This window comes from Zingiber officinale, chromosome 6B, assembly GCF_018446385.1.
Source record: "Zingiber officinale cultivar Zhangliang chromosome 6B, Zo_v1.1, whole genome shotgun sequence".
NCBI lineage: Eukaryota > Viridiplantae > Streptophyta > Magnoliopsida > Zingiberales > Zingiberaceae > Zingiber > Zingiber officinale.
Genome location: NC_055996.1, coordinates 109,110,565 through 109,138,077, shown reverse-complemented (window position 1 = coordinate 109,138,077; position 27,513 = coordinate 109,110,565). Strand labels below are relative to the sequence as shown.

The window sequence follows — 27,513 nt, the reverse complement described above, 5'->3', positions numbered from 1 at the left end:
TAAGAAAGAAAGATGACAACTCCCTTTTTCTTTTATCTTCCCTTTCTGTTATAAAAGACATTAAAAATAGATTTTTAATTATTTTGTTTATGTTTTCTATTCAAATAAAATTACCAAACTATTTTTTAAAATTTAAAATTTATTAAAAAAATTGCAAGAAACCTTCTATTTATAGAAGTTATACTCGGTACATTCTCATCCTCATCATCTCTGTCGCTTCTTGCTCGGCCCATTTTCGTTTTTCTTTTTCCAATTTCCGAGAGAAAACTCGAGAATGGCGATCGAAATCGATTTTCCCCTTTATTTTTGACTAGATCACTTCGAATTCGTGCTTGTTCTCGATCGAATTATTCGGCGAGTGTCGATCGGTTTCGTGTTTGCGTTTTTGGTGTTTGGGATGGCTGCGGTCGCGGAGCAGGCGATCGGGTCCTCCGATCAGTTCATCCGCCGAGAGACAGAGGCGCCGGCGGAATACGAGAGAGAAGCACGGACTGAGCTCGTCCATTTACTTTCCAAATTGAACCCGGCCGCCGAGGAATTCTTCCCTTCGAATTACACTGCCTGCGGCGGTCAGAATCCCGAAGGCCGGCTTTCCGCCGATGCGCCCGTTTTTGTGGCGGCGAGTGGCTTTAACGGAGACGGGCCGACTAGCAATGGCGGCAGTAGTAGGGACTCGAGCAGTGATTGCTCGTCTAATAATCAGCCGAATCGCCGAGTAATTTCTTTGCCTTGAATTTGTGTTTCATTTCGAAACAAAAATTACTTTTGGGTTTAATCTGTTCCAAATTACTTTTGTTTTAACGATGTGTTCGAAATTGCGCTTCGCTTTTAAATTAACAAGGCGAAGAAGATAGAAGAGAGAAAATTTTGCAAACTTTATTGAACTTGCCTGTTCTTTTAGTTTCTTTTATAGAAAACAAAAAAGTGGTATTGAACTTTCTTTTATACCAGAGGAGGAATAATTATGATGAGGGGCGGATGAAGATGAATAACAGAGCTCGAAGAGCTGCGAGGGAGGATAGCATTAATCGTACTGTTTATGTCTCCGACATTGATCATCAAGTGAGTCAATTTTACAAAAAATTTGCTGTTAGTTCTGTCGCTGATTAATGTCGTGTTCTTCTAGTTATCCCATTGCTATCACTACTTGAAGGATCAGTGCTGTCTTCTGATGGTGTTAATTGTTCTAATAATCTAATGGGGGCTGAAAAATATATTTCAGGTGACTGAACAGAAGCTTGCTGAAATATTTTCTATCTACGGCCAGGTAAGTTTCTCAGTTGCAGCTATCCGAAACTTTCCTGAATGTGTCATACATTTATTAGTAAGCTATTTCTTTAATTATTTGCCTATGTAGGAACCTCAAAAACCTTTTTTTTTACATGACCATCTCCCTCTATATTTTCTAACAACAATATTTTACTAGAGTTACACAGTGATAAAAATTGCTGACTAGCGAATTCTAGAGAAATGATCTCATCTGAAATTGTGTGAAAGTTGAAATATATAGGCATTAATAAGCAACTAACTTGTGATATTTTAAACACTATTTTCAGAACTGCATTTCTCGACCCATATTATTCCAGTGACATATTTATCCAGGCTAAATATAATAGAGCTGAAGGGGCAACGATAAAGAGTCTAATGAGAAAAAAAATTGACATATACCTTGTTCTTCTATTTTAAGAAGTACATTGTCTCTGAAAGTGATTTACTTTCACCTTCAGGTAACTTACTATGGTTTGCGCTTGTAATGAGTTCATTGTGTTGTTAAGACAGTCTTCTATTTTCTTTACCCAATGGCAAGAAATTTTTTATCTCACTCATGTGTCTTTATGGCCTGTCATTATAGACATCTGAAGCAAAATGGATGGTTCTACCACCCCTTTCTTTGACTATTATAAGATTGATGTATTTTCAGGTAGTTGATTGTCGTATTTGTGGTGATCCCCATTCTCTTCTTCACTTTGCCTTTATAGAGTTTTCAGATGAGTGTGAGTTCATAAATTGCATTTTATTTCACGGAAACACATATCATAAAAGATGTTAAAACAATATATATTTGCTATTAGATGGTGCAAGGGCAGCTTTGAGCCTTGGTGGCCCTCTTCTTGGTTACTGCCCAATGAAAGTCTTACCTTCAAAGACAGCAATCATACCCGTGAATCCAAAGTTTCTTCCTAAGGTAATCTCATTTTCATTATTTCTTTCATGAAACAATAGTCAATATTTTCCAAGTTACACAAACAAGGCAGTATATGCACTTTTGCTTGAAATTTTACAACTGTTGTGAAATTGAACAGTCTGAGGGTGAAAAGGAAATGGTCATCCGAACTGTGTACTGTACAAACATTGACAAAAAGGTATATTAGGTCTACTCCCTTTATTTTGGTGCCTATAAATCATATTTTGCTATTACAGTCTTATGTTACAAAGACAGATTTATACTTCAGTACAACAGTTTCAATAGAATAATTGCTTCATAAATATAACTTTATCTTCTGTTGCAGATAACTCAAACGGATGTAAAAGCCTTCTTTGAACAACATTGTGGTGAGGTCAGTCTGCTTCTATTAAAAGGACATTTTGGACAATTATGATACAACTACTGTGAAAGTAAATTAATCTGTTCTTTTAATTCAGGTTTCTCGTTTGAGACTCCTTGGTGATAATATCCACTCAACTCGAATTGCATTTGTTGAATTTGCTCAGGTATTTTAGTTATTTACTGATTCATTTAGTATTTGAAGATTAATTCAATGTTCAGTCCACTCTGTAACTTTTTTGTTTTATCAATGTTAAGTGGCTATTGTTTTTCTGTATGCTTTCATAATCTTCTTAGCAGCTTTATAACAAAATTTCTTACCGTTGCTTCAAAAATTTACTCTTGTTAAATCTCTTTTTTGCTTCAGTCTCATACATGTTTAGGTTAAAATGCTAAGAAATGGTGATGATGGCAATCTATATAGTTAGCTGTAAAATATAATGGTAGAGGTAATTGCACTTTATGATCATTGCATCCACTTTTACATAATGTGTGCCACTTTTGCATAATGTGCTTGCAGGGTGCTACTTAACCAACAATAATCCATTTAGGTTGTAATCACAAACTTATCTAATTTAATCAGTTAAAGACCTTAACTATACCATTATCTAAATTTGGAATCAATCTTCTCATCAATATGCCAATGATATCGTGTTATTAAAGGTAGCTTGGTTCACAAAATTCCTGGCAATAATATCTTGATATTCTGTCATGAAAATACCTTCACAGTTGAGAAACTTAATGTCAACGCTCAAGCTATTCAAACAACCATTAACCTGCAAATCTATCCAAAAAGAAGAAGAAAAAACAGTACTGGTGGGTCAACTTAAATGGCCAATGTTATTATTTATTTCTTTGGATGTATTGTAGATGAACCAATGAACTACTCATAATAGCCTTTAACTTAGCTTAATTACATGAAAAGTTATTGTACAGTCACTTATTATGATATAGTCTCGGTGGCTAGTAGAATTATTTTAGTTGAGAACATCCCTCCCAGAATTTTCTGTGCTGCATTATGGACAACTATTTTGTAATGATAGGATGTTTTTTTTTTCATGTGAGTGACACAAATTTCGCATTGGACACATGCAAATTTCATAATTTCCTCCCAGCTTTCTATTGGGTTATTGCTTATAACTTAATAGTTCCTCTAATATTTAGAATATTAGTAAGATATATACTTCCATAGATTTTATTGGTTTTACTAAATAGAGATATTTCCTTGTACTATTTTCCATATAAAGTTTATTTATTTGCTTCATTATTCAACTTGATGGCATATGCAAATGCAAATATAGATTAGTCTGCTGGCAATCTAGTGGCATGGTTGTACAATAGGTCACCTACACTGAAACATTTCGTATCATTTTCACTATTCGCGTAGAGGTTTGTCTAGGAGTAGAGCTAGTTCGGTATACCATATACTATACTGAAAACTTTGGTATATCGAAAATTCATATCGATACTATACCAAAATTTCAGTATATCGAAACTTTAGTATACCGATTTTGTATGGAAAAAATTTTATACCGTTTACACTCAAATTCCGGTATCAGTACTATTAAATTGCATATTGATATCATATCAAAATTTTTAATATACCGGATTATCAATATAATTCAGGATATATCAAAATTTTCAATATTTTTTCCATTCCTAGCTAAGAGTTCTTTCATGGATATTGTACAAAATGAAGGTTGTCATTTTATTTTAAAAAATTGAATTTAAGAAATTAGTCTTAGTATCATATTACTAAATCTAGTTAGCTTTTTTGGTCAAACAAACTTCTTTTGCAGTAATACTTTTTTGTAGTAGTATTAGTTTCTGAAAGCTTATTACTTACAAAAAAATTTAATGGCCACATATTAAAATGGTGCTAAACATTATCAAGGAACAAATGTGAATTTAATGTTACATTGTTTTCTATTACTATTAGTAAACAAGAAAATACTATGGTTCTCATGTAAGGTAGAATGGTCAATGCTTCCTGTCCAACATTCTATTGCTAAGTTCTCAGCATAATTCCAATGTTTTATAACTTGGTTCCGTGTAAGGTAGCAATGTTTTATAACTTGGTTCCAACACTCTTGGAAAGATGGGATTAGAGATACTTTAAAGTGCTCAATGCTGGGCTAAGTTACAAAACACATTATATTGCTAAGTCAACTATTCAAATACAAGTGTGGGTTGCTAGAAAGAAATAAAGATGAAGAAAGTTTGTTTCTGAAATCATGTGTACATGTAAAATATAGTGATAAATGTCAAAAACAAGGTAAATCCTTCGATTACCATTGAAAATTTTGAGCCGTTAAACCCTTATCTCAAAAGATCTAGAAATTCCAAAAGAGATAATTGTGAGTTTGATACTAAATTCAACCAACGATGACTTGACATTTTCATTACCTTCATCTTGGAGTATAATTGAATTGGGAAGTTAGAACTACAATTACTAGCTATCTAAGTTATTGATGTCACTCCTAATCTATTGAACTATGACTTTTAATAATTGTAATTTGTGTGCCTTTTGTGCCCAAGAATGTTCATTTTCTCTCTAACGATTACTGCAGGCAGAAAGTGCAATGCTAGCTTTGAACCAGAGTGGCATGGTTCTAGGAACTTTGCCTATCAGGTATATCTATTAATCTTTCTTAAGCTATCCTAATAGTTGCTGTTGAAAATGGTAAACTAAAACATTTTACACAGATAATCTGAATTTATGTATTAATTTCGTATGTTCCAGGGTGAGTCCTTCAAAGACACCAGTGAGGCTGCGCATTCCACGATCTTCCTCAAATTGAGTTGAGTTGCATATTCGGAGTTGGATCATTGTTTAAATTGAATGGGATTTTGTTCTACTGCCACCTCCTTCCTTTGGTTTGTTTTCTTTTGGCCATAAGAGCTAAAAAAAATTTAGTAGGCGTCAGATTAGTAGCTAAACATATCTATTTAAATAGAGTTAGGTAACGTTTTCTTCTGTTGGAACATATTAAGTTGACCTTCATATATTATCACCATCTTTGGTTGTCTCCTTGAGAATGATAATTTATTCTATTCTAATTTCCTAGAAAATAAATTTGTATAATGGTTTTAGTATCAATGCAGACCTTTGTACCTATAACTCTATAACATGGATAAATTCATGGGTAAAGAAAGTCATGCCAAACTTGAATGTCTATGCTTACTACTAGAAGTATTGTCTCCTCATTATTTATGTTTATTATTTTTCAATTTTATTATGATTGAATTGTTGGCTTTATTGTTAAATTACCCCTTAAATTTGTGCTTTTGTAGAATTAAGAGTAATTGAAAATTCTCATTTGTGCTTCATAAGAGAAGCTCTTTTAGAGTTAATAAAAAAAATAGGATAAGTATGCTTAGCATTATTGAAAAGAATTGTTAAGCCGGTTCAAACGGTACAATTCTTCTTTTATTAGGATTACTATTTTTTATTTTGAATATGTGGCATATTTTTTTTTTAGTCCATTTTGTCTAAAGGAACTATATTATTAAGTCGATTGAAAGTAAATTTTCTTTTTTGGTTAAAACTCATCCTATATAAATGATTAGGATTATGAATGAGTAAAAAATTAGTTAAATCAAATATAATATACCGATCGAATTTAAGAATTCCATTAGATTATTTTGGTATTTCAATTTTTTTTAGAAAAAATTTGATTTATTCAATTAATTTAATTCAGTTCCGTCGATGCCTTTGTCTAGTGGCAGATGAACTGGTCCTCAGCCCCGATCGGTTGCTCTGCATCCACCCCAAACACTAAAAATGCAAACTAGAAATCGATCAACTCTTAGCTGAATATTTCGAAATTTGATCGATCAACTCTTATTTCAATCGCATTGCTGGATTATTCTATAATTTTCTCTCTGAAATTAGAAAAAGAAAAACGAAAACAATAATGGGGCGAGACGCGACAGAGAGATATGATGCTGGATTATTCTATAGTTTTCTCTCTGAAATTAGAAAAAAGAAAAACGAAAAAAAAAATGGGGCCGAGACGCGATAGAGGATGAGGATGATAATGTACAAGTATATCTTGCTATAAATAGCAGGTTTCTTTTCAATTGTTTATAATAATTTTGCAATTTTAATTTTTTTAAAAAATAGTTTTGTGCTTTTATTTGAGTAGAAACATAAATAAAATAATTAAAAATCTATTTTTACAGTCTGTTATAACATAAAGGAAGATAAAAAGAAAAACAGTGAGTTATAATCTTTTGTTAGATTTGTGGTCAATATGTTAATCCAAAAGAAAATTTGAATTCCGTTCTCAAATTTATCTAATTTTTTATTTTCTCACAAAAAATTACAAAAAAATATCTTTCCCTCAATAAAATATCGATTAATTTAATTAAAAAATAAATTAATTGAATTGTGTATTAGTTTTTAAAAATTAACGCAATAGCTTGTTGATTTTTAAAATGCAACATAAGGTGTTAATTTTTAATATCAATTATCCTACTAATCTATATTTTAAAAAAAAATAAATTTCTAAACTAAATGAATGGAATTTTTAAATTTGATTAATTAATTTAATTTAACTAAACTTTTATTCTAGACTAACACAGAAAAAATAAATTAATTTGATTCACTTGTCCTAACGTACCCGTCAATTTGTCTCTAGATTAACACAGAAAAAATAAATTATGAATAATTATTAGCCATTAATTATATAATAAAATATGAAAAAAAGATATATTTAAATACGTTAAATTTCGACTTTAAAATTTTATTAAGTAACACCTTATATCTTCACCGTCCTATCATTATGAGAAGGCAAATTAATGTGAAATTCTGTTGGAGAGGAAGGTGGAGTATTAGCTAACTTAGGCCTAATACTAATACGATATGAACAAATCGCTAGACTTAATATGAATATATCAAATCTAATGCTAATTGATTTTTCAAATAATATTTTAATAATCTTTGAAGAAATTAATAAATAATAGAATGTATCAGACTCTTTACAATCTCATAAATTTATAAGATCTGAAATAAATTAAATCGAATCTGACTAGATCTATCAATAAATTTTAATCGAACGATACATTTGAGACCCTATGAATTGAGGTTATAAGAAATTTAATGATACAGTTCATTATTTATTTTGATTTTTCTGAATATATTAAAATATTATTAAAATAATGAGTTATTATTAGACTTGATATATTCTTATAATCTGAAATGTGTTTAATTGAATCTATCTAAATTTATCCGTAAATTTTGATGGAACTTAGACATACAATTAGATTAATTTTATATCGTATAGATTTTTGAATCGTTAAGAGTCAAATTATGTTCTATTATTTTAAGCTTTTATGAAGATATTAAAAAATTATTAAAAGGACGTGATGCATGTAAAAGATAGAAAAGATATGAGAATGAAGACACGAGAAAAGGATAGAAAGGAAAAAATAAGTCAAATTTAGCCTAGGATTAAAAGTAACCATTTTCAAAATTTAGAACACTTTTGATCAATTCTGAATTCCACCTTTGGTAAGTCATATTAGTCTTTTAGACCCGACTAGTTGAGGAGAACCGACGGCTCAATAACTCAATTGGGCTGGTGCACATATTAATCATGATTATAAAAAGTGAATACGTTCGGATCAATACGGAGGAGATAAATCATGGACGACTAATAATCTTTGAAATAATGATTAATACATAAATAAGGTATTTATCTCGATTTTATCGAGATTCGAACCCTAGATCTCATGATAATAATACTTTATATACTAACCACTAGATCGTCCCGAGAAGATAAATCAATCATAAATCATAGGATGTTTAGTGAAGAGTTATTTTACATAGATATATGTATTTACATAATAGAAATCTCTCACGTCAAAGAAAAAAAAATACTTAATAATATTAATATTTAGAAAGTTTTTTAGGGAATATAATATATTGAATTTGGATTAAACCGATTTAATTTTTAATCAAGAAGCACAATAAACTAAAATAAGGGTCAGGCAGAAGCGTTACCTAATTTGTCCCTTTTTTTCCCTAATAAGCAATAAAATAAGAGACAAATAAATTTTTTTTTTGGATGCAAAGGACTTATGTAATCTCTCAATTATTTATAATTTTATTTCCAACTACCATTTATTGTAAGACATAATCCGAGATGTTGGATTATCTATGAACACTTAGGGATTTATATAGAAAATTTCTATAAAATCAAATCGATTATTCTTCTCATTAATTGCCCTGAAACACTAAAAATATGGTGTTAAAAAAAATCTCTGAAGGATTAGAAACATGGTGCTGACTTAAAAAAAAATCCATTACGCCTAGGGATATCAAAATGAACCCAACTATTAATTGGATCAAAATGGACATGTAAAATATTAAGTTAGGATTTTTAGGATTTGGGTTAAATCAGGTTGGATTTAAAATTTAATTTAGATTTTTTTTTTAAGTTGAATTGAATTTAAGTTAATCGGAATAGATCTAAATTTAAGATGGAGAAGTGGAATTTGAAACTTTTAAAATTGTTAGTTCTTAACCGCTAAAGACGTTTTGATTTTATAATGATATCATAAATTTAAACAATTAAAATTTTAAATTTAAATATTTAAATCTATGGAATATATTTATTTGAAGAATGAGAATTCTTGTTATGTGTTTAAATTAAAATATTATTATGTGTTTTTATCTTTATTCAATTATTTTCTTAAAGAATAAAAGAATAATATTGTTGAGTAAAAAATAAGATTGAGTTAGAATGAGTTATTTAGTTATTTGGATTTATAATTTTTAGATTAGTACGGGTCGGAGACTCATCCGAATTGACATTTTTTCAATGACGGAATCAGTCCATGATTTTCTTAAGTTGTGAGTCACAAGCGATGTCACCCCGAGCTAGCCGCCGATGCCAACATCGTCACTATGAGCCAGCTGTCCCTTTTTCATGTGTTTTTTTTTTTTTTTTTACTTTCTTCCCTCATAATTTTTTTTTACGACCATCGTTGACTACTCGAGCTTCAACTTAAGTAGCCGTTAATGTGGCTCCGCCACTGTACTATTTTCATTGTATTTCAAATGGATATTTTTGATCACCTGTATTTAAATTTTTTAAAATATTTTTTAATCTCTGTTAGTATTAATCATTATGGACACTCATTGTATAATATAATACATGAATATATATAAATTAGTATCTCATATTTATAAATTGGACTTGATAAAGATGTGTCAGATCAAATCCATACAGAAGTATAAAGTAAGAATGACATTTAAGAACCCCAACAATAAACTACTATAACGAATTCTCGCTCAGAAAAAAAAAAATTTAATATTACATTTATCTTATAAAAAAAACAGTGAAAAGTATACAAATTAATAAAAATTTAATTAAATCGGAAAAACTGATTGAATTTAAAATTTTATTTGGTTATTTTAATATTTTTTTTTAAAAAAATGTATTTATTTAATTCAATTTCAATTTCAAAATTATTAAAAAAATCACGTCCATAAAATTTCTATGCTAAAAAAATCAATTACATTTATAATTAAATCTCTCACGATTTCATTATTATTATAAAATTTGGTTAATTTAATTATTGAACGAATTAATTGATTTTTAAGCATTTCGATTTATTTATTTTTATTAAAAAACTTAGTCAATTCGATTATTTAAAAAAATAATTTATTCAATTTTAATTAATTTGACCTGATTTAATTTTAATTAAATATTTAATTCTGGTAAAAAAAAGTATATTTAAATATATATTTATTGTTTGCAGCTGCAAATTTTCCACCAACTCAATCATCATGATTTTGCCTGTGACCGAGCATAACTTTTTCTATGTCTTGGCCATTTGTACTAATGACTAGTAGTCATCCGTGATTTACCTTTTTCGTGTTGGCCTAAAAATAAATTGACGGAGACGCTAGGAGCGAACGAATCATCTTTTACCACATAATTTTGTCTGTGTACCTTTGACCCATAAGCTAATAAATGTAGCCTAAAATGTGTGCAAAAGGTTAACAATTAATTTAAACTACATTTTGGATAGTCCATAGAAAAAATGATATATAATTTGTTGAGACTTATAGAAACCGCAGAGGATCTCTCGGCCGCAGTAGATGGTGCATTTGCAATTAAAGTTTTAAATTTCTCGAGTTCATGCCCCAAGGAAGATGTGCCTCCCACTTAAAAGGTCGTTTAGTGATTTATCTTCCTTCCACGGAGATAATAATTTGCCTCCCTTTTATATGCCTTAGGATGAAGGAAAGGATGAGCATTACCATTTTTTACAACCACGGAAAGAACTTGTACAATTGTCCAATTTGGCGAGGATTAAATCTTGATTGTTGCTGGTTAATTAACAAACAACAATCATCAACACTTAGTTGATCAAGCTGAATAGCTGTAAATGAGACTTCTATTAAAAAATTTACAAAGGTTCGGATGAAAATCCTATAGAAGGTTTTGCATAAGATGTTTTTTTTTTTCAAAAATTCTTTTATTACTTTATCGTAATCATTAGGTATTTCCATGTCACATTAGATGTGATACTCATTAGCGTTAGAGATTAGCTCTTCTCTAAAGCACGGTTTGGAGTAAAATAGATGCATACAAGAAATTCCCTGTTAAAGTGTAGACAATTTAATCTAATTTTGGGATAACATTATTACTCATTAGTGTTAAAGATCATCTCTTCTCTAAATCACGGTTTGGAGTAAAATCCACGCATATAAGATATTCCCTGTTAAAGTGTAGACAATTAAATCTAATTTTGGGATAACATTATTGAATGGAATAGTAAAATAGCACAGAATAAATATATTAGCGTATCTATCAAAATTTAACCACCGCAATTCCATAGAATTGAAAGCCAAATTATCTCCGAAGCAAAAGAATTTAACTGCTAAAGCACAATATTCTCTGATACAAAATTGAAAGATATGGAAGTTCTAGTCTGCAAAGGAACTGATAAAAACAAATGGGTTCAGCTGTTGGAAAGAAATTTCATGATTCAGACGTATCAATCTCTATGAAGTGGTTGCCTGAGACTTGTTGAGGATGACACCCTCATATTTCACCTGGAACCATTTCATTGCATCCTCTTTTGTGACTCGCTGATGAATGCCAACGCGCGACTTGCATCTGCGGCGGCGGCTCACGCGATAACCAGGTCGCTCTAAGACTACATAAAAATCCATGCCATATATACCAGTCGAGGGATCATACCTACAGAGATTGAGAAAAGAATATCCAATCATAAGAAATAACAACTCTCCAGTATTTCAGTATTTTGCGAATAATGATTGTTTTTAAAAATACGTAATACTGATGTAGTAAAATGCACCATTATTACTACTAAACATCCACAGTTGCAAAAGGCATTAGAAATAAAAGTATAAATATCCACAAAATCAATTTCATTGACGGTAACTTTCCAGATATGAATATGCTGTCAAAACCTCTGAAATAATTCAATGAAGTATGGCATTTTGTACCAATACTTGCTGAGATGGATTCCTAAAAAGACATCTAAACATGAAAAATCCTACATCTCAGGGTCGATTTGAGAATTAGTTTATCAAGCAAAATATTATTGAGACCAATGGTGAATTTGAATGTCAGGAATAACTATTCTATTACTTGAGGACAGGATAGGCAAATCATGATCTATTACCTGGAGATATTTCATCATTGGTGAGTACTTTATTATAATATTGCTAGAAACCTGAAAATATCCACCTATTATGTTGCTCTAACCAAACAAAGGAATATGCATTCCTATTTCAACATAACAATTCTATTCCAAGGGATAACAAATATATTCTCTATCTATTCCATTCCATTACATTAACCAAATTATTTACCTCGACCAAATTAATTTCTCTTAGTAAACCCCTAGTTTGATCAAGGAAACATAATGTCCAATAAAGTCATAGCCTGAAAACAAAATTCTCCTTCCAACATAATAATCAAGCCATAAATGATACTGGATTTTGCCATAAAATGGTGATGCATATGAGGACTAGCGAAACACACAAATTAATGATGCCATGATATCAAATATAAGCAATCACTTGTCTTCCCTTTTACAACATCTCTCATCTACCAGTGTCAGATCTATTGACTCCATACATGAAGACTGACACAATATCTGGATATTCAAAATCCTTTATGATAACATGCAAAAAAAAAAATAAAAAAATAGAAATAACATTTTGATCCACTCCCATGTCAGTTAATTGTATTAGAGTCCAAGATAATTCCTAATACATAGATCAGCAAAAAATTATGTGCAGATTTTACAATCAGCATGCTATCAAAAATGGAGATGGAAGAACAGCTCACATGAGAATGAACAAATGTGTTATATTTGCTATCAGTATGTGGTACATTTGGTAGTTGTCTAAGAAATTCAACATAATAACTTAAAAAAACTTAATCTCACTTTATTCCGAGATCGATATGCTCTTGTATACCAAAACCAAAGCAGCCAGTATCACTGAAGTTTCTTCTCAACAACTCATATTCCTTCACTTTCAGTCCACTTTCAAGTAGCTGCATGGCTTTGTCACCTCTGACTGTAACATAGCATGCAATCTTCTCATTACGTCTGATTCCAAAGGAACGTACAGTATATCTTGCTGCATAATTATATCAGCCACAAGAGAAGGTTCATGAGCAAAAACATTCTATGTATTGACAGCATTACTTTCTAAAACAACAAAAATTACCTTTAGAGAAAACTGGGGTCTGCCCACTCAACTGTTCCAAAACCTGTGAGAGACAAAAACAAAATGCATAAGCAACAGAGCTGGTCAAGACTCTTGGAGGAAACACTGTTTTTTTACCAACAGAAAATTAGCAAAAGGCATATTAAAATCAAGAACAATTGGCTACTCTACAGCAATAAGACCTGGCAAGACTTGTGGGATGAAAAGCCAATCTTTTACCAAGAGACAAACAACAAACGGCATGACTTGAAGAAAATAACAATGTGCAACTTTACAGACCAATATCTAGCAGATGTACTCTTGTTTCTCATGTAGCATATTGCAATGTGTCAGACGTAGCATCTTCACATTCTTCCAATAGCGCTTATGGATCAGAATTTTAGACATAAAACGTACATGTATACGAGACATTACACTTCCCTTAACTTTAGTCTATGAGCCAGATTAGAAGATGGAATCATCATAAATATCACCGAATTAAGTTAAGCAGTCCTAACAGAATAAATGAGCAAAACATTAAGATGTGACATTCTATCACTGGGTAATGTATGTACAAATTATCTGACCATGTTGCCATTGTTCAGAATCACCATGTAGATAAACAGATTCAAACAAGCTAGTATGAAAAAGACGGAAACTTCACAATTTTAGTTTGAACACAATTCTCTTTCATCCCATGGATAAAAAAAAAAAAAAATCAATTTTGACAACCGTGACAAGACAAGAGAAAGCCCGGGCAAAAGGGGGGGGGGGGGGGGGGGGGAAAAAACCCAGATAGTAAGCTACAAGAAATCATCTTCGCGACTCGGAATCTATAATCAACTCAAGTAAAGAGAAGTCAGATCAAGTACCTTCGCCGCCCTGGTAAGACGATCGCCACTCTCGCCGACGGAGATATTGAGAACAAGCTTCTGTACCTTAATATCCCTCATGGGATTCGCAAGCTTCTTCTCGGAGGCCTGCAAGGGAAGACGACCAAAACAAAAGCCATTTAATTAAAGGAAACACGAAGAAATCGAGCCGCGCAAGGGAAAGAAACGTGGCAGAGTGAAACCGAAAAAAGCTAACCATTGCGAGAGAGCAGAGGAGCGGAGGCAGCAGCTAGCGCCGACGAACGGGATACCAGAGACCCGACCACACGAAACCCTAAAAGAGTGAACCCAATGGATTTATAGCCAAATCCACGGAAATGCCATCGTCAAATGAAGATAAACGGGCCATTGGTCGGCCCAATCAATTAGGCCTGATCGCTCTGATTCAGGGCATTTAGTTAATGGAATTTGATCGGAATAAGAAAAAAAATTAAATTAAATTTATTTCTATTTTTAAATTGATACTTAAAAAAACATTCGAATTTTAAAAATAATTTATTTACCACTAAATAAAACAATTATGATAAATAAAACCACTTCATTGTGATGCGTTAAGTCATTTAATATCCTAAAAGTTAAAACGAGGGAGGGGTGCTTTTGAAAAAATAGCAAAGCCATAGGCGTAGTAAAGTTGAGTCCCCCTTGAAGCGTGCTAATTGTTCATGGTCGAGCCTCGAAGCGAAAACGAATCCAAACCGTCGGAGCATTTCGATCAAAGAAGCCCTGGCTGTTTTCTCCGGCCACTGGCGATCGAAGCGCAGGCGATTGAAGAAATAAGTGTCGATAGTTTGATCACCTTCCTAAAGCCTAAAGGTACCGTAAGCGAGAGAACTAACGGATGCCGTCTGATTCAGTCGGTTCAACGGTCACCGCTTGATTTCTGGATGATGAGTGCTTCAATCTCTTCTTCAATCCTCAGTTGTGTGGTTCACGTTCCTTCTCAAAGCTTTGATCTATTACTCGGCATTTGCACTGGCAAAGGTTATGGTCGCTTGGCTTTGCTGAGAAATGGAGTCTTGCTACTGTCTCTCAGTGCGGCCCTCAACATCGTCTCTTCTCAATCCTCAGGTATATGCCTTGAAATCTGAGTTATGGTGTTAAAGACCTAGGGTAAGTTTGATATCTTTCGTATTCGTTGCGATTAATATGCATGCTCTCATTTTCTTTTCATTTTTGTAAGATGGGACACATTTACTGGACAAACTAATATTTCTTTAACTAATCTTGTTTTAAATCCGGGGTTTGCTTTGGTTTTTCCTAGCATGTTAATATTGTCACTATTTTGCATCTATTATGCCAATGGAAATCGCGTGCGCGCACAGAGATTGAGTGGGAGAAGTTAGCTAAAATGGGACAATTAGGAAATTGGACTCCAATTGTTAAAAGGTGACTTTAATTATTTTTCTCAAAAAAGTGGTAACTGTAATAATTGTACTTTAAAATTCTTAAAGATTATTATCAAATTAAAATAATATTCTGTCTTCAATCATAAGACACTATAGTTTTAGATTAATGGTATTCTGAACATATTGTGCGCGCGAGCTAAAATGGGACAATTAGGAAATTGGACTCCAATTGTTAAAAGGTGACTTTAATTATTTTTCTCAAAAAAGTGGTAACTGTAATATTTGTACTTTAAAATTCTTAAAGATTATTATCAAATTAAAATAATATTCTGTCTTCAATCATAAGACACTATAGTTTTAGATTAATGGTATTCTGAACATATTGTAGTTCATTATGAAAGTCATTTTGGACTTTTGCCTTGTTCTTTCTTATAACGTAATCTGCACAAATAATTTCTGTTGTCTTGGACTTATTCTGTTGATCTATGTTGCAGAAATTTTACTTACACATTAAAGAGCGAATCATGATCCCACTCAAGATTGACAATTTTTTCTGAAGTCCGTGGGGTGGATAATGTCACAAGGCTAAAATGATTCTATTGTTTTTTTTTGCTACAGGGAATTTCTTCATCATACACTTTCAAAAGAAACTATCTCGACTTCCATCAAAAGGTGCTAGTGCTACCCATCTGCACTAAACAATTTCTCCCACATACTAATAGATTGGACCTGTTGCTTCCCAAGCAAACCTTGCCTCTCAAATACACAAGAAAGCACAAGGGAGTCATATTTGCTGCGTCTAATCGGCAAGCTTGGGATTTTGGGAGATTTTTTAGAACTTTGTATTTTTTTAACGGGCCTCCTAATCCTGCCAAGGTTTGCCCTTTCTTTGCGGCATGAAGAGATGCATTACTTTTGTTTCTTTTGTCTGTTGTACTAGTATAAATCCATATAAATGATTGGTTTACATTTGTGTAGTTCATCGAGTCTCTAATTGAGAAGCTATCAAGTTCAGCATCAACTAAACCATTGAAAAAAATGGAAACATCTGGTACAGTGTTGGTAACTGGGGCCACTGGTGGAGTTGGACGAAGAGTAGTTGACATATTAAGGAATAAAGGCCTTCCTGTTCGTGCGCTGGTACCTTATATACACTCCATACAGTTAATTCAATTAATTTCATTATTATTTACCTTGTTCTCATCTGTAGAAGTTTTAGTATTTCTAATTATTTGAAAGTCAGGTTAGGAACAAAGAGAAAGCAAGATCAATGCTAGGACCAGATGTTGACTTGGTGAGATGAATATATCATTTATATTTTTTCTCCATTCACTTTCTTCAAGATCCCGAAATAAAAGGAAAATGGCACTTGGTCGAATGACATACATTGAAAATTACTTAGCAAAAAATTTTTCTTTTAACCTTTCAAAGCAGTTAGATGTCTGTCTGAAAGTATGATCATATCCAAGTTGTTAGAGGTTTTGGGGTTGTACTTAACTGGCAGCTTGCGTATTTTGCTATGTTTCAGATTGTTGGGGATGTCACGAAGACAGAAACACTTTCTCCTGAATACTTCCAGGGAGTGAGAAAAGTCATCAATGCCGTCTCTGTAATAGTTGGTCCAAAGGAAGGAGATACTCCTGATAGAGCAAAATACAGCCAAGTATGTATCTGCTTGTATACAATTTGTATGATTCAACTTCGACAAATGTCTGTTCTGGTTGATGTGATTTGAGTATTATTTGATACAGGGAATCAAATTTTTCGAACCAGAGGTGCTAGGATATATCCTTTGTTAACTGCGATCTTTTAGAATTTTCAAACCTCAGACTATTGCACCTTCTATCCATGAAACTTTTAGTGTAACCTTGAAATTCAGTTACATTTGTCAGATAAAAGGAGATTCCCCAGAAAAGGTCGAATTTATTGGAATGCAAAATCTGATATATGCGGTAAAGAATAGTGTTGGACTGAAGGATGGAAAATTGTTATTTGGGTCCAAAGGTATTCAATCTAAGTTGCAACATTTTCCTATATTCCAATTTATGAATTTCTTTTACAAATCTTGACTGGGTGGCATACAAAGATTATACTTGGATTCTCTGCAACTAACTTACCTTGCGCTTCAAGATCCTTGGGTTAATATGTCCTTGCTTGTACTGATTAGTCAGCATATCAAATCTGTTATCTTTTCTTTTATCTGTTTTTGTTATCTATGTCCTCCATAATTATTAATTTACCCATTGATTTTTTCATAAAAATTTCTGGAATTGACTAGAAAGTTTTATTTATTCTTGTCTAGGAAATATCACAGGGAAGCTTGTTTGGGGTGCATTAGATGATGTTGTCATGGGAGGTGTTAGCGCAAGCGAATTCCAAGTTGATCCTAACGGTAATGAAGATGGTGGACCAACTGGATTATTCAAAGGTATATCCTTACGCTCATTTTACTCATTTCTTAAGGTGGCCTGAGTTGAGACCATGTCATACGCCATGGTTGCTTAATTTTCCTGATTTTTGTTTCTGAATCTAAATACTCTATTCTTCAGGTGTAGTTTCAACTGCAAACAACGGAGGGTTCACTAGTATCAGGACTAAGGTAAGAGAATATTTCTTGGTTAAATGCTAGCATGATGATCTTTCTTTGATAATATTGACGAATTTGTTTGGCTTTGGAACCATTGTCTGGTAGACATAATATATTTATTGTTTAAATGTTAGCATGATGATCTTTATTTGAGAATATTGAGAAATATATTTGGCATTGGAAGCATTGGCTCGTGAATTTACTGAATTTTTCTTTTGTTTTTTTTAATTCACCTTATTGTGACAAGCTGAGCATAAATTAATTATGTTAGAGATCTCTGAATTTTGATGTGTAAATTCAATTGCCTTTGTTAGTCTATTTCCAAAATTTTCTATCCATGATTCCGGAGCATACTCTAAACTGTAATTTTACTCTAATGCATAAATTATTATCCTAAACTATCATTCCCATGGTTCTAGCCTCAATGATATGTTGTTCTCTTGTATTTTAATCTCACATCTCGTTACATTTGCTGCTACTTTCTAATAGCTACGTATTTGTTATAAAACATTCATAATATATTCTTTTTAGTTATCTGCATCTCTAGAAACTTGCATAGCAATTAGTCAAAAATACGTTACTTTGTAATTTTATGATTAGATAATCCAACATTTAATTTTAGGGAGAAAAATGAAAAGGGTGATCATTGTGGAAAATTCATCTAAAGCGCGCCCTTTCTTTTCGTCTATCCCTATTGACTCTTCCCTAATTCATAATAGATTTTCATGAAATCCTAATTTGAATTCAAATAATAAAAGATTTGATTTTTTAAATTTCTTTATAAAATATTTTTTTTTACATAAAGTTACAAAAGTTTAAGAATTTGGGTTTTATACATCTGAATTTTAAGTCTCTAAAATCAAATTTTGTTAACTTCGATTTTTAAAATTTTACTAGCCCTAATTTACGAAATCTATACCTACAAAGTCCTAATTCTCACTGTAAGTTTTTATAAAGATTCATTTTGTCTGAATTTTATAATTTTTTTTAACAAAATCCATAATTTACTTCTAGAGAATTTCAATTCATAAAAATAATATAAATTAAGATATAATATAAACATAATCAATTTTTATAAAATAAAATTTATAACAACACCACAAAAATTAATTATTTCAATATACAAACTTTATTTTTTATTAAATCTGGATTTACAAAACAATCAAATGTTTAGGATTATAAATTTCTAACTAATTTAGTATTAAAAATATTATAAATTGAAAATGACAATTTAAAATTTTTAATATAGGAGTAAGAGAGTGATATAGTAAATGGATGATATTTTTATAAAAGCATGGCACCCCTTTTTAATTTTTTAAAAGTTTTTTTTTAAAATTTTTTTGCCTTTATTGTCAAATAATTTCCAATTGGCTCCAGAATTTGTCGATGCCCGAAGACCTTTCAGCATATGATGGTATTGAAATGAGAGTTAAAGGCGATGGACACCGTTACAAGCTCATTTTACGTACCAGTTCTGATTGGGATACAGTTGGTTATACTGCAAGCTTTGACACTATAAGAGATCAGTGGCAGACAGTAAGTTCACCTTCACCCAAATACTTATTTTTCAATGATCAGCTACTTGGGCTAACCGTACCCTGCTGGATTCAGATAAAGCTACCATTTTCTTCATTTAGGCCTGTATTTCGTGCTCGGACTGTGGTTGATGCTGCACCCTTTGATTCAAGCAATATCATTGCAGTGCAGGCTCGTTTCTTATGCTCTCTGGCTTTCTTTTTTGTTACAAGAAATGCTTCTTTTTTCCCCCTAAATCTGTCTTGCAACCTTATACAGCTCATGTACAGCAAGTTTGAGTATGATGGTAAACTCAATCCTACTTTTGAGGAAGGATCATTTCAGCTTCCATTTTCAAGCATACGAGCGTACATTAACGAGCCTATCACTCCAAGGTATCAGGTTTTCATCATAAAGGCGACCCTAGTATTTTAAAAATAAAGGAGATCACACTGTTTTAAAAATAAGGAGACCTTACTATTCTAAAAAAATGTGAATGTTTTAGAAGTTAAAAGAATGTGTTACAAAGCTAGCACTACTGCCAAGGTTGTATTTATGATCATTAGATAGTATTTTCTGCATAAATAATTTGCATTTGTTGAGCACAGAGGGTAGATTAGTTGGCTTATGAGTTTTTCATGTGAATTATGGAAGAACCAGACCTCTGATGTGGCTTCATTAGGCAGGTTCGTACACGTGAGTTCTGCTGGGGTCACACGACCTGACAGACCTGGACTGGATCTCAGCAAACAGCCGCCTGCTGTGCGCCTGAACAAAGAGTTGGACTTTATCCTCACATATAAACTGAAGGTGACCGATGAAGATAACCTGAACATATTTCCATATATCTATTATGGTGAACCATTTTCAAGTTTCAACAAGTTCTTAATATGATTTTTTTCCAAAGGGTGAAGATTTGATACGTGAAAGTGGTATTCCTTACACAATTGTCAGACCATGTGCACTAACTGAAGAGCCTGCGGGAGCTGATCTCATTTTTGATCAAGGAGACAATATAACGGTATTCAAGTCATCAAGATAATCATAATTTTTGATAGCCTAAAGCAAGCAGTATAACATGGAGCTTTGCTATTGCCTATGCTTTCAGGGTAAGATCTCAAGAGAGGAGATTGCACGAATATGTATTGCAGCTCTTGGAAGCCAATATGCATGTGGGAAGACTTTTGAGGTAAAGGGGTTTTATGTTGACATGTGTTTATAGATTATATGCATAAAGAAATGTCATTAGCTTTCGATTCTTGATTGCAAGTAAAGAAATGTCAAGTAATCGCTTTTTTGACAATGATAACTAATTACATCAGACCTTTTAGATTGGCTAAATGTCTAGCTTTGTTCTTGTCTCACTTTTTTTTTCCATCCATCCATCCATGTGCCACTGATGAAGTGATTGAAACTTTTAACCGGCAAAACTCTTGCTGGCTATTATTTTATCCTGAAAAACATGATTCTGAATACAGCCCTCATCTGTTTACCATGCAAGAGGCACATGGATTGATTGCTCATGGATCAGTTCTCAAGCTAATATGCTCATATAAAAGTAACATCACATGATTTATTCATGTTAATCGTAGTTAACTAAGGAACTAAAGAAACTATCAATTTAAAGATCTACTGCATTCATTTTAGCGGATTCATTGTAAATGTTAGTTATCTTTTCATATATTCTCTGGACAAGTACTATTGCTCGTCATGTATCCATGCAGGTTAAAAGTACTGTGCCATTTAGCGAACCTTATGTAATCGATCCCGAAAACCCCCCTCCGGACAAGGACTATGACGAGTACTTCAAGAACTTGAAAGATGGTATTACAGGGAAAGAAGCCTTAGAAGGGACCCCAGTGCCAGTTTGATTATTATAACTGCAGTAGAGAATGGTTTGTCCTAAACTAGTTGCCATTTCCAAATTAATATATGCAACTCAACACTCGCATCCATACTGTTCTGATATCAGTTGCAGGGATTGAATGATATAAAAATTCACGGCATCATTCTTTTCTAGTGAGGCTTCTGTAAATTGGCAATTCTCTCATCTGACATTTTATAAGCGCCACTTTCTTTTCTCTCCTGTATCTTCCATCCGTATGTAAGGAAGAAGCTTATGATAAAGTCTTAGAATATAGAAATACTTTGGCATTTCAATTCTTACGTAATCTTATTCCTTTTGCGATCACTTCTAGCTATCTGTTTGACTAACCCAGTCTTAAGGAAAACTTATTCTTACTCTGGCGATGAACCACATGGAGACAGGGGATGAGCACTTATTCATTGATCGAACGGATCATATCAGATCATGCATCCTTGAAATCTGACATGATTTAATGTGATTCGTTCGATCAGTGAATGAGACATGAACACGAAGAAAATGGGACAAAGGATCTCATCTGCTACGTTGGCGGTGGTCGAAGGAAGGAGAATGCCTTAAAAAAATATGGCTTACTGAAACATAGTTTGATTTAACGCGACCTCACATTTTAAACGGTTAATGTAACTCGACCAATTTTTTTTTTTTTTTTTTGAAGAAATGAATTGTTGTTTAAGGAAGTATAAATGGTAAAATAATATATATGATAGTAATATATACATTTTGAAAGGGAATAAATCAGGAAAATAAAAACGAGATATTTTATATCCGAGAATTGATCTAAACATTCATTTAGATACCAATCCTTGAGGTGTAAAATGATGTATGATTGAAAAAGTCTAGGGTGTAAATTATTAATAATGTGGTCGTAACAGCATCTTGTTTTCGCATACACCGCCTTTCGGGTATCGAGGACTATGCTCTGTCGGCGTCCACCGCCTCACTTCTCCTTCTTCGTCCCGACCAGGAGAGCGATCCAATGCCGATATAAAGCCTGTCCTCCGCCTCCGAAACATTTCCCTGGTTCTTTGGAAATGGCAAAGCAATTGCGTTATAGAGAATAGAATGGGCGATCTCGATCGGCGGGGCGAAGAAGGGATGAAGATCCAGTGCGAGGCGTGCGAGATGGTAGCGGCCACGGTGATCTGCTTCGCGGATGAGGCCGCCCTCTGCTGGGTTTGCGATGCGAAGATGCACGCCGCTGGTACGCTCGCCGTGGGCCACCAGAGGTACCCGCTCTTCTCCGGCGGCAGCTCTGGCTCTGCTTCTGGTTCCTCTCGTAGGCCCAACTGCGACATATGCCAGGTGCCTTGTTTGATTTCGTGTTTGGTTGAATCTGTTTAGGGCATCGTTCTTCTAAGAAGATTTATAATGAATTCTTCGGGTTGCCCTCTTCCGAAGGTAAATTTTGCTGCGCGATGCTATGATTCTGCTTCATTGCATCAATAGAATAGTAGCGTTTTCCGTATGATGAATCATTGTGAGTTGAGGAAGGTCGAGTGAAAGAAGTAGGCCTAGGTTGAGAATTCTTTATGATATAGCCTGAGTTGAGAATTCTCTTTTACCAATGTGTATACTGATCTTATATCATCATAACATAGGCCCTAGAATTCGACGTGTTTGCTTGTTCATTTCCATGTTTGTTGTCTCACCTAAATGTAACATTTCTTCACCTGTCTCTGATCTATCTAATAGCTGCCGATTTTATCTTCTGGATTACACTCTTGATTGCATCTCAAATTCTGATTCATGATTCTTGTCTATGTAGGCAAACTACTGTTTCCCTTCTTTGTTGATTCCAATTTTACAGCTTTATTTAAAGAGCCTTCGTATGTGTTTCCAGGAAGCTCCTGGCGGCTTCTTCTGTTTGGAGGATCGTGCAGTTTTCTGTCGAAACTGTGATGTTAATATACACACAATGAATCCACATGTCAGAGTTCATCAAAGGTTCCTGCTGACAGGCGTGCAAGTCGGACTTCATTCTGTCAAACCGCTGAATCTAATTGCTAGTCAACATTTGAATTCTGCAGGAAGAGAGCAAGAATCATCTCCATCCAACTTGCTGCCCACAAACATGCTGCCTACGCCCTTGCCCAGTGAAACAAATCAAACTCAATCTACCCCTCTAAGCGGGGATCTGAAGCTGCCATCTGTTGGTTACAGTACTTATAGGAAGACACCTGACTGGCCTCTGGATGATTTGTTTGTGTTTCCTTCTAAGAGCGATCTTCATGTCAATGATCATGATTGTTCGCAGGTACGAGCTTTCTAATTATCTTTCTTATTGTTGTCTATAAGATATCACCATAGCATTACTGGTTTTTGTCCATGGTTGCCAATCCATTCGACTGAAACAACTGAGTACTCCATAGTGTGTAATTATGTGTTTATATTGCAGATCGTCAAGTTGCCACTAGGAAGCACAGATGGATCAAACTTTTATTGTTCTCCTGGAACAGAGATGGGTTTGGAAAAATGTTTGGACAGTATTCCTGACTTCTCATGGATTGTGCCAGATTCTGCATCACAGCCTACAGTATCAGAAATACGGTTGCAAAAAGACCAGCACAATTCTTCGTCTCCAAATGGCATCTTGGGGCCGGATGTATGGGATTCTCCAAGATCTTAAACTTCCATATAATCTCATGAAGCTCAGAATGAGTGAGTGAGTCGCCAAAATGATTAATACGGCAACTAGACTCTGCACCAGTATGTTTCTTAGTCCAAGGCGTTTGTATTCTTCAACAGTAACATTAGCATAAACATTTAGCATTTGCATCCTACTCAGGGGAGGTCTGTATTTCTTACCCAAAAAAGTGAGGTTTGTATGGCTTTGATGACCTGAATCATGAGTTAGATAAAGAAACAATGTAAAACATGCTCTTTTAGACTTTTACCCTTTACCTTACTTGAGCATGAGAAGTTTTCCATTGTGTTGGTTTATTAGAGTTTTAGAATCATGTTAGATTGATAAGAAATGGATCGAAGGCCACATTCACAATTATGTTTAGTTGATTGGCCATGAAAATTTTAAAAATAGTCATCTGGTTACATCTCAAGAAGTCCCAACTTATGGAATGTCCAATCTTAAACAAATGGGGCATTATTCTTGCAATCAAACAAAAGAATAAAATAAATGAGCAAAGATGGATTTAACCTGTTACCTTAGTGATAATATCAAAGTGACCGAATTAGGCACTATTTCTGTTCTTACATGACATGGGTCTCAAATGGGAGAAAAATGCAAATGTAACAGAATCACAAATAACATATCGCAGCATCTACCAGTTTTACGGTGCTACAGAAAAAGGGTAAATCAATAACCCATCCGAGGTTTTCAGGCAGGCTTACATAAATGCGTACAACAGCAAGAATAGTACAATGAACTAAAACGATGTAATGTAACTTTAACCTTCAAACTATAAAGCAATGGTCAAAGAAGCCCACTGTAGATGGCAATTATTCTTCCTTCTGATGCACATTTTGGCACGAAGTGCACAGTGAAGTTAAATGCCTCAAACCTAACAGACTTTCTCACAGAATTCGAAGAGGATGGAAGCTGATTGCATGAAACAATTGGATGTCCATAAGCTTTCTCTATATTTCTCTTTGAAGGAAAAAGAACTCAGGAACATCGAAACAAAGGGGCTTTCAGAATATGCTGCTATCTTTGAATCAATTAGGAGTCTCCCCCCCTTGTCCTTGAGCTCCCAAGAGTGAGCTCCAAATCATCTGATCCAGATTCCTCATGGATCCTCTCTCCCTTCCAGGGCTTCACAAGTTGACCTTGTAGGTTACTGCCATTGATATTGCTTCCGAAAGCAAACTCATCCGAAATGTTATGGGACATGTGAATATCAGTATTGTGCGGCATGCCAAGCATGACAGGTGAGCTTGTACCACTCTGCCCTGGAGTCAACATTCTCGAAGAACCTCCACCTGAGAAACCAAACGGGTTTGAGGAAACAAGGCTGAATGTGGGGGATGAAGGAGATCCTGACTCAATCTGTAGTCCTGCAATCCAAGCTGGGTCTGGAATGATCTGTCGTCCAGGACTTGGCGGTGTGGAATTTGGGAGGAAAGTGTAGCTTGTATTCACCCAAGGCGGTTGTGCATTCGGATCATCCCACCCAGTTTTAATACAAGGTGTGTGAGCAGTTGGGGAACTCAAGGGAGGGGTAACAGGCGCACTCATGGAACCACCATGGATGAAAAAAGGGTGTTGGTGTATGAACCTGGATGAGGAAGCACCAGAGGAACTTGAAGAGAGATTCTTAAGCCAAGGGATGAGGGAGTTAGCAGAGGCACCAATGGTCAAATTGTTAGTATTGGCAACATAGGATGAAGAAGCAGGACTTGCAAACGACGAAGAAGCAGGACTGGGGTTATACGACGCACATGGACTTGGCTGGTTCGAAGAGTATGGACTTGCTGAAGTCGAGCCGCCTGCCATATCCATGCGGTCTACTGGAGGTTTACACCCCTGCAGAAGGAAATTGGAAAACCTTCAGTTGAACACTCACATAGGAAGACCCAAAACGACTCTATGTAAGCTCGAATAAGGAGCTTCACTGCTGATGCAGGACAGTAAAGACAAATTGACTCCTCCAAGCAATCCATAAGAAAAGGTTGTGCTTTAACTCCAACTGGCAACACATAACATACTCCTCATAAGGAGTATAAATAGATAGAATGACAAGTATCAACAAGCTTTATGCTCTTAGATATAAGAAATTACCATTCAGTTGGAGATGGTTTTGAGTATACAAAACAAATACAAATAAGATCCTTCAAACAAAAGCACAGAGTAATAATTAAAATGTGAAATTCACTTCTTTAAAAGTTAAATCATGTTGGCACTATCAGAATATGGCAGTCACTCTGTATTAGTTTCACTATTATACTCGACTAGTAGGAATCACTTTATGATTGGGTTTAGGCTACCTTCCAATACTCTCATCATCTTGGGCCACATAAATTGAGGAAAGTTCTTTTAGCACTCTTTAAAAACAAGGGAGGAGAATTGAACCTTTGCTTACTCCAAAGTTTTGTTCCGGCTTCTGAGACCAACTATTTCAGTACATTAAACAACATAGACAATTAAAATCAAGGTTGGAAAATCAACATCACGAATCAGTTCCTCTGAAAATTTAAATGATGGAACTATATACTTTGTCCAATGAGAAATTTTGCACTGTGAAAATTATCGAGATGTTTTTCCAGCGACAAAGACCTAAACTTGACGATCAATTTTAATTTTTAATTTTGAAACTATCAGAAAAAGAGAAGACAAGAAAAAGCATGTTGTTGATATTTTATTAGCACTGGAAACGGGAAGAACCTTAAAGTGATCTTAGCGCGAGTAAAAACGTCAAGTCACGTAAGCCCCCAGAATTCGCGGGATTCACATGAGGCGTGAGCTGTCGTGCATGCGCACGATAGACCATCCGAGATAACCTACGCCAATCTGATCCAATCCTAAGCACTAAATCACTGCGTCTCCACCATGTTAATATGCACCGATATCGATCGTTTTTTCGGCGAAAAATTTGTCCGAACCCCAAAAAGAAGGCATAAGAAGCCGAACAATAATTTAGTGACAAGACATGGTGGGTACCTTGCGATAGGTGGTGCCGTCGGGCTCGACGGCCCACCCGGCCTCGTCGCACAGGGCCTTGAGGACCTCGTTGTTGTCGCAGTGCTTGGGGAGCTTGTAGTTCCCGTGCATACGCAGGCCGGTGTAGATCTTGGCCGCGATCGCACGCCTCCGCCGCTCCCGCCGCCGGTTGTTCTCCCTCTCCCTCCACGTTGGCATCCTCGTCCCGGAAGTCATCGCTTCTCTCCCCTGCGCGCCCGGAGTTCAACCGATCCGCCTCCGATCAGCTCAGAATGCTATTGATCCTCCGATCTAGTCGAACCCTAGCTCAAGGGCAGAAGGGCTCACGGCGAAGGAGGCGGCATGGGCGCCGAGAGAAAGGGTAAAGCGAAGGGATCTGAGAGAGAGAGAGGTGAGGTAAGCGAGTGTGAAGCCAGTTGAAAC

At 34.4% G+C, this 27,513-nt stretch overlaps 5 protein-coding genes across 5 annotated transcripts; 3 read left to right on the top strand and 2 right to left on the bottom strand.

Annotated features, from left to right (window-relative positions):
* Positions 1–203: 203 nt before the first annotated feature.
* LOC121988837 (polyadenylate-binding protein-interacting protein 9-like) lies at positions 204–5,645 on the top strand. Its single transcript, XM_042542524.1, has 10 exons — positions 204–715; positions 952–1,062; positions 1,223–1,267; positions 1,922–1,994; positions 2,073–2,185; positions 2,304–2,363; positions 2,511–2,558; positions 2,644–2,712; positions 5,116–5,177; positions 5,289–5,645. The coding sequence occupies exons 1-10, from the start codon at positions 398–400 to the stop codon at positions 5,344–5,346; spliced, it is 957 nt and encodes a 318-aa protein (XP_042398458.1). The 5' UTR covers positions 204–397; the 3' UTR covers positions 5,347–5,645.
* A 5,770-nt stretch (positions 5,646–11,415) lies between these two features.
* Positions 11,416–14,454, bottom strand: LOC121988836 (60S ribosomal protein L11-like). The gene is made up of 5 exons (XM_042542523.1): positions 14,340–14,454; positions 14,123–14,230; positions 13,272–13,314; positions 12,986–13,181; positions 11,416–11,766 (listed from the first exon to the last, which is right to left on the bottom strand). Exons 1-5 carry the CDS (start codon positions 14,340–14,342, stop codon positions 11,568–11,570), a joined length of 549 nt encoding a protein of 182 aa, XP_042398457.1. The 5' UTR covers positions 14,343–14,454; the 3' UTR covers positions 11,416–11,567.
* Positions 14,455–14,912: 458 nt separating this feature from the next.
* Positions 14,913–21,762, top strand: LOC121988834 (protein HIGH CHLOROPHYLL FLUORESCENCE PHENOTYPE 173, chloroplastic-like). The gene is made up of 16 exons (XM_042542520.1): positions 14,913–15,211; positions 16,108–16,365; positions 16,468–16,629; positions 16,733–16,783; positions 17,018–17,152; positions 17,241–17,264; positions 17,382–17,493; positions 17,792–17,917; positions 18,039–18,088; positions 19,454–19,612; positions 19,688–19,783; positions 19,871–19,986; positions 20,278–20,401; positions 20,499–20,612; positions 20,700–20,780; positions 21,316–21,762. Exons 1-16 carry the CDS (start codon positions 15,152–15,154, stop codon positions 21,460–21,462), a joined length of 1,815 nt encoding a protein of 604 aa, XP_042398454.1. The 5' UTR covers positions 14,913–15,151; the 3' UTR covers positions 21,463–21,762.
* Positions 21,763–22,343: 581 nt separating this feature from the next.
* On the top strand, positions 22,344–24,453 carry LOC121988835 (B-box zinc finger protein 22-like). Its single transcript, XM_042542521.1, has 3 exons — positions 22,344–22,778; positions 23,317–23,730; positions 23,872–24,453. Exons 1-3 carry the CDS (start codon positions 22,539–22,541, stop codon positions 24,100–24,102), a joined length of 885 nt encoding a protein of 294 aa, XP_042398455.1. The 5' UTR covers positions 22,344–22,538; the 3' UTR covers positions 24,103–24,453.
* A 185-nt stretch (positions 24,454–24,638) lies between these two features.
* On the bottom strand, positions 24,639–27,510 carry LOC121988833 (BES1/BZR1 homolog protein 4-like). Its single transcript, XM_042542519.1, has 2 exons — positions 27,091–27,510; positions 24,639–25,956 (listed from the first exon to the last, which is right to left on the bottom strand). The coding sequence occupies exons 1-2, from the start codon at positions 27,304–27,306 to the stop codon at positions 25,153–25,155; spliced, it is 1,020 nt and encodes a 339-aa protein (XP_042398453.1). The 5' UTR covers positions 27,307–27,510; the 3' UTR covers positions 24,639–25,152.
* Positions 27,511–27,513: the final 3 nt, after the last annotated feature.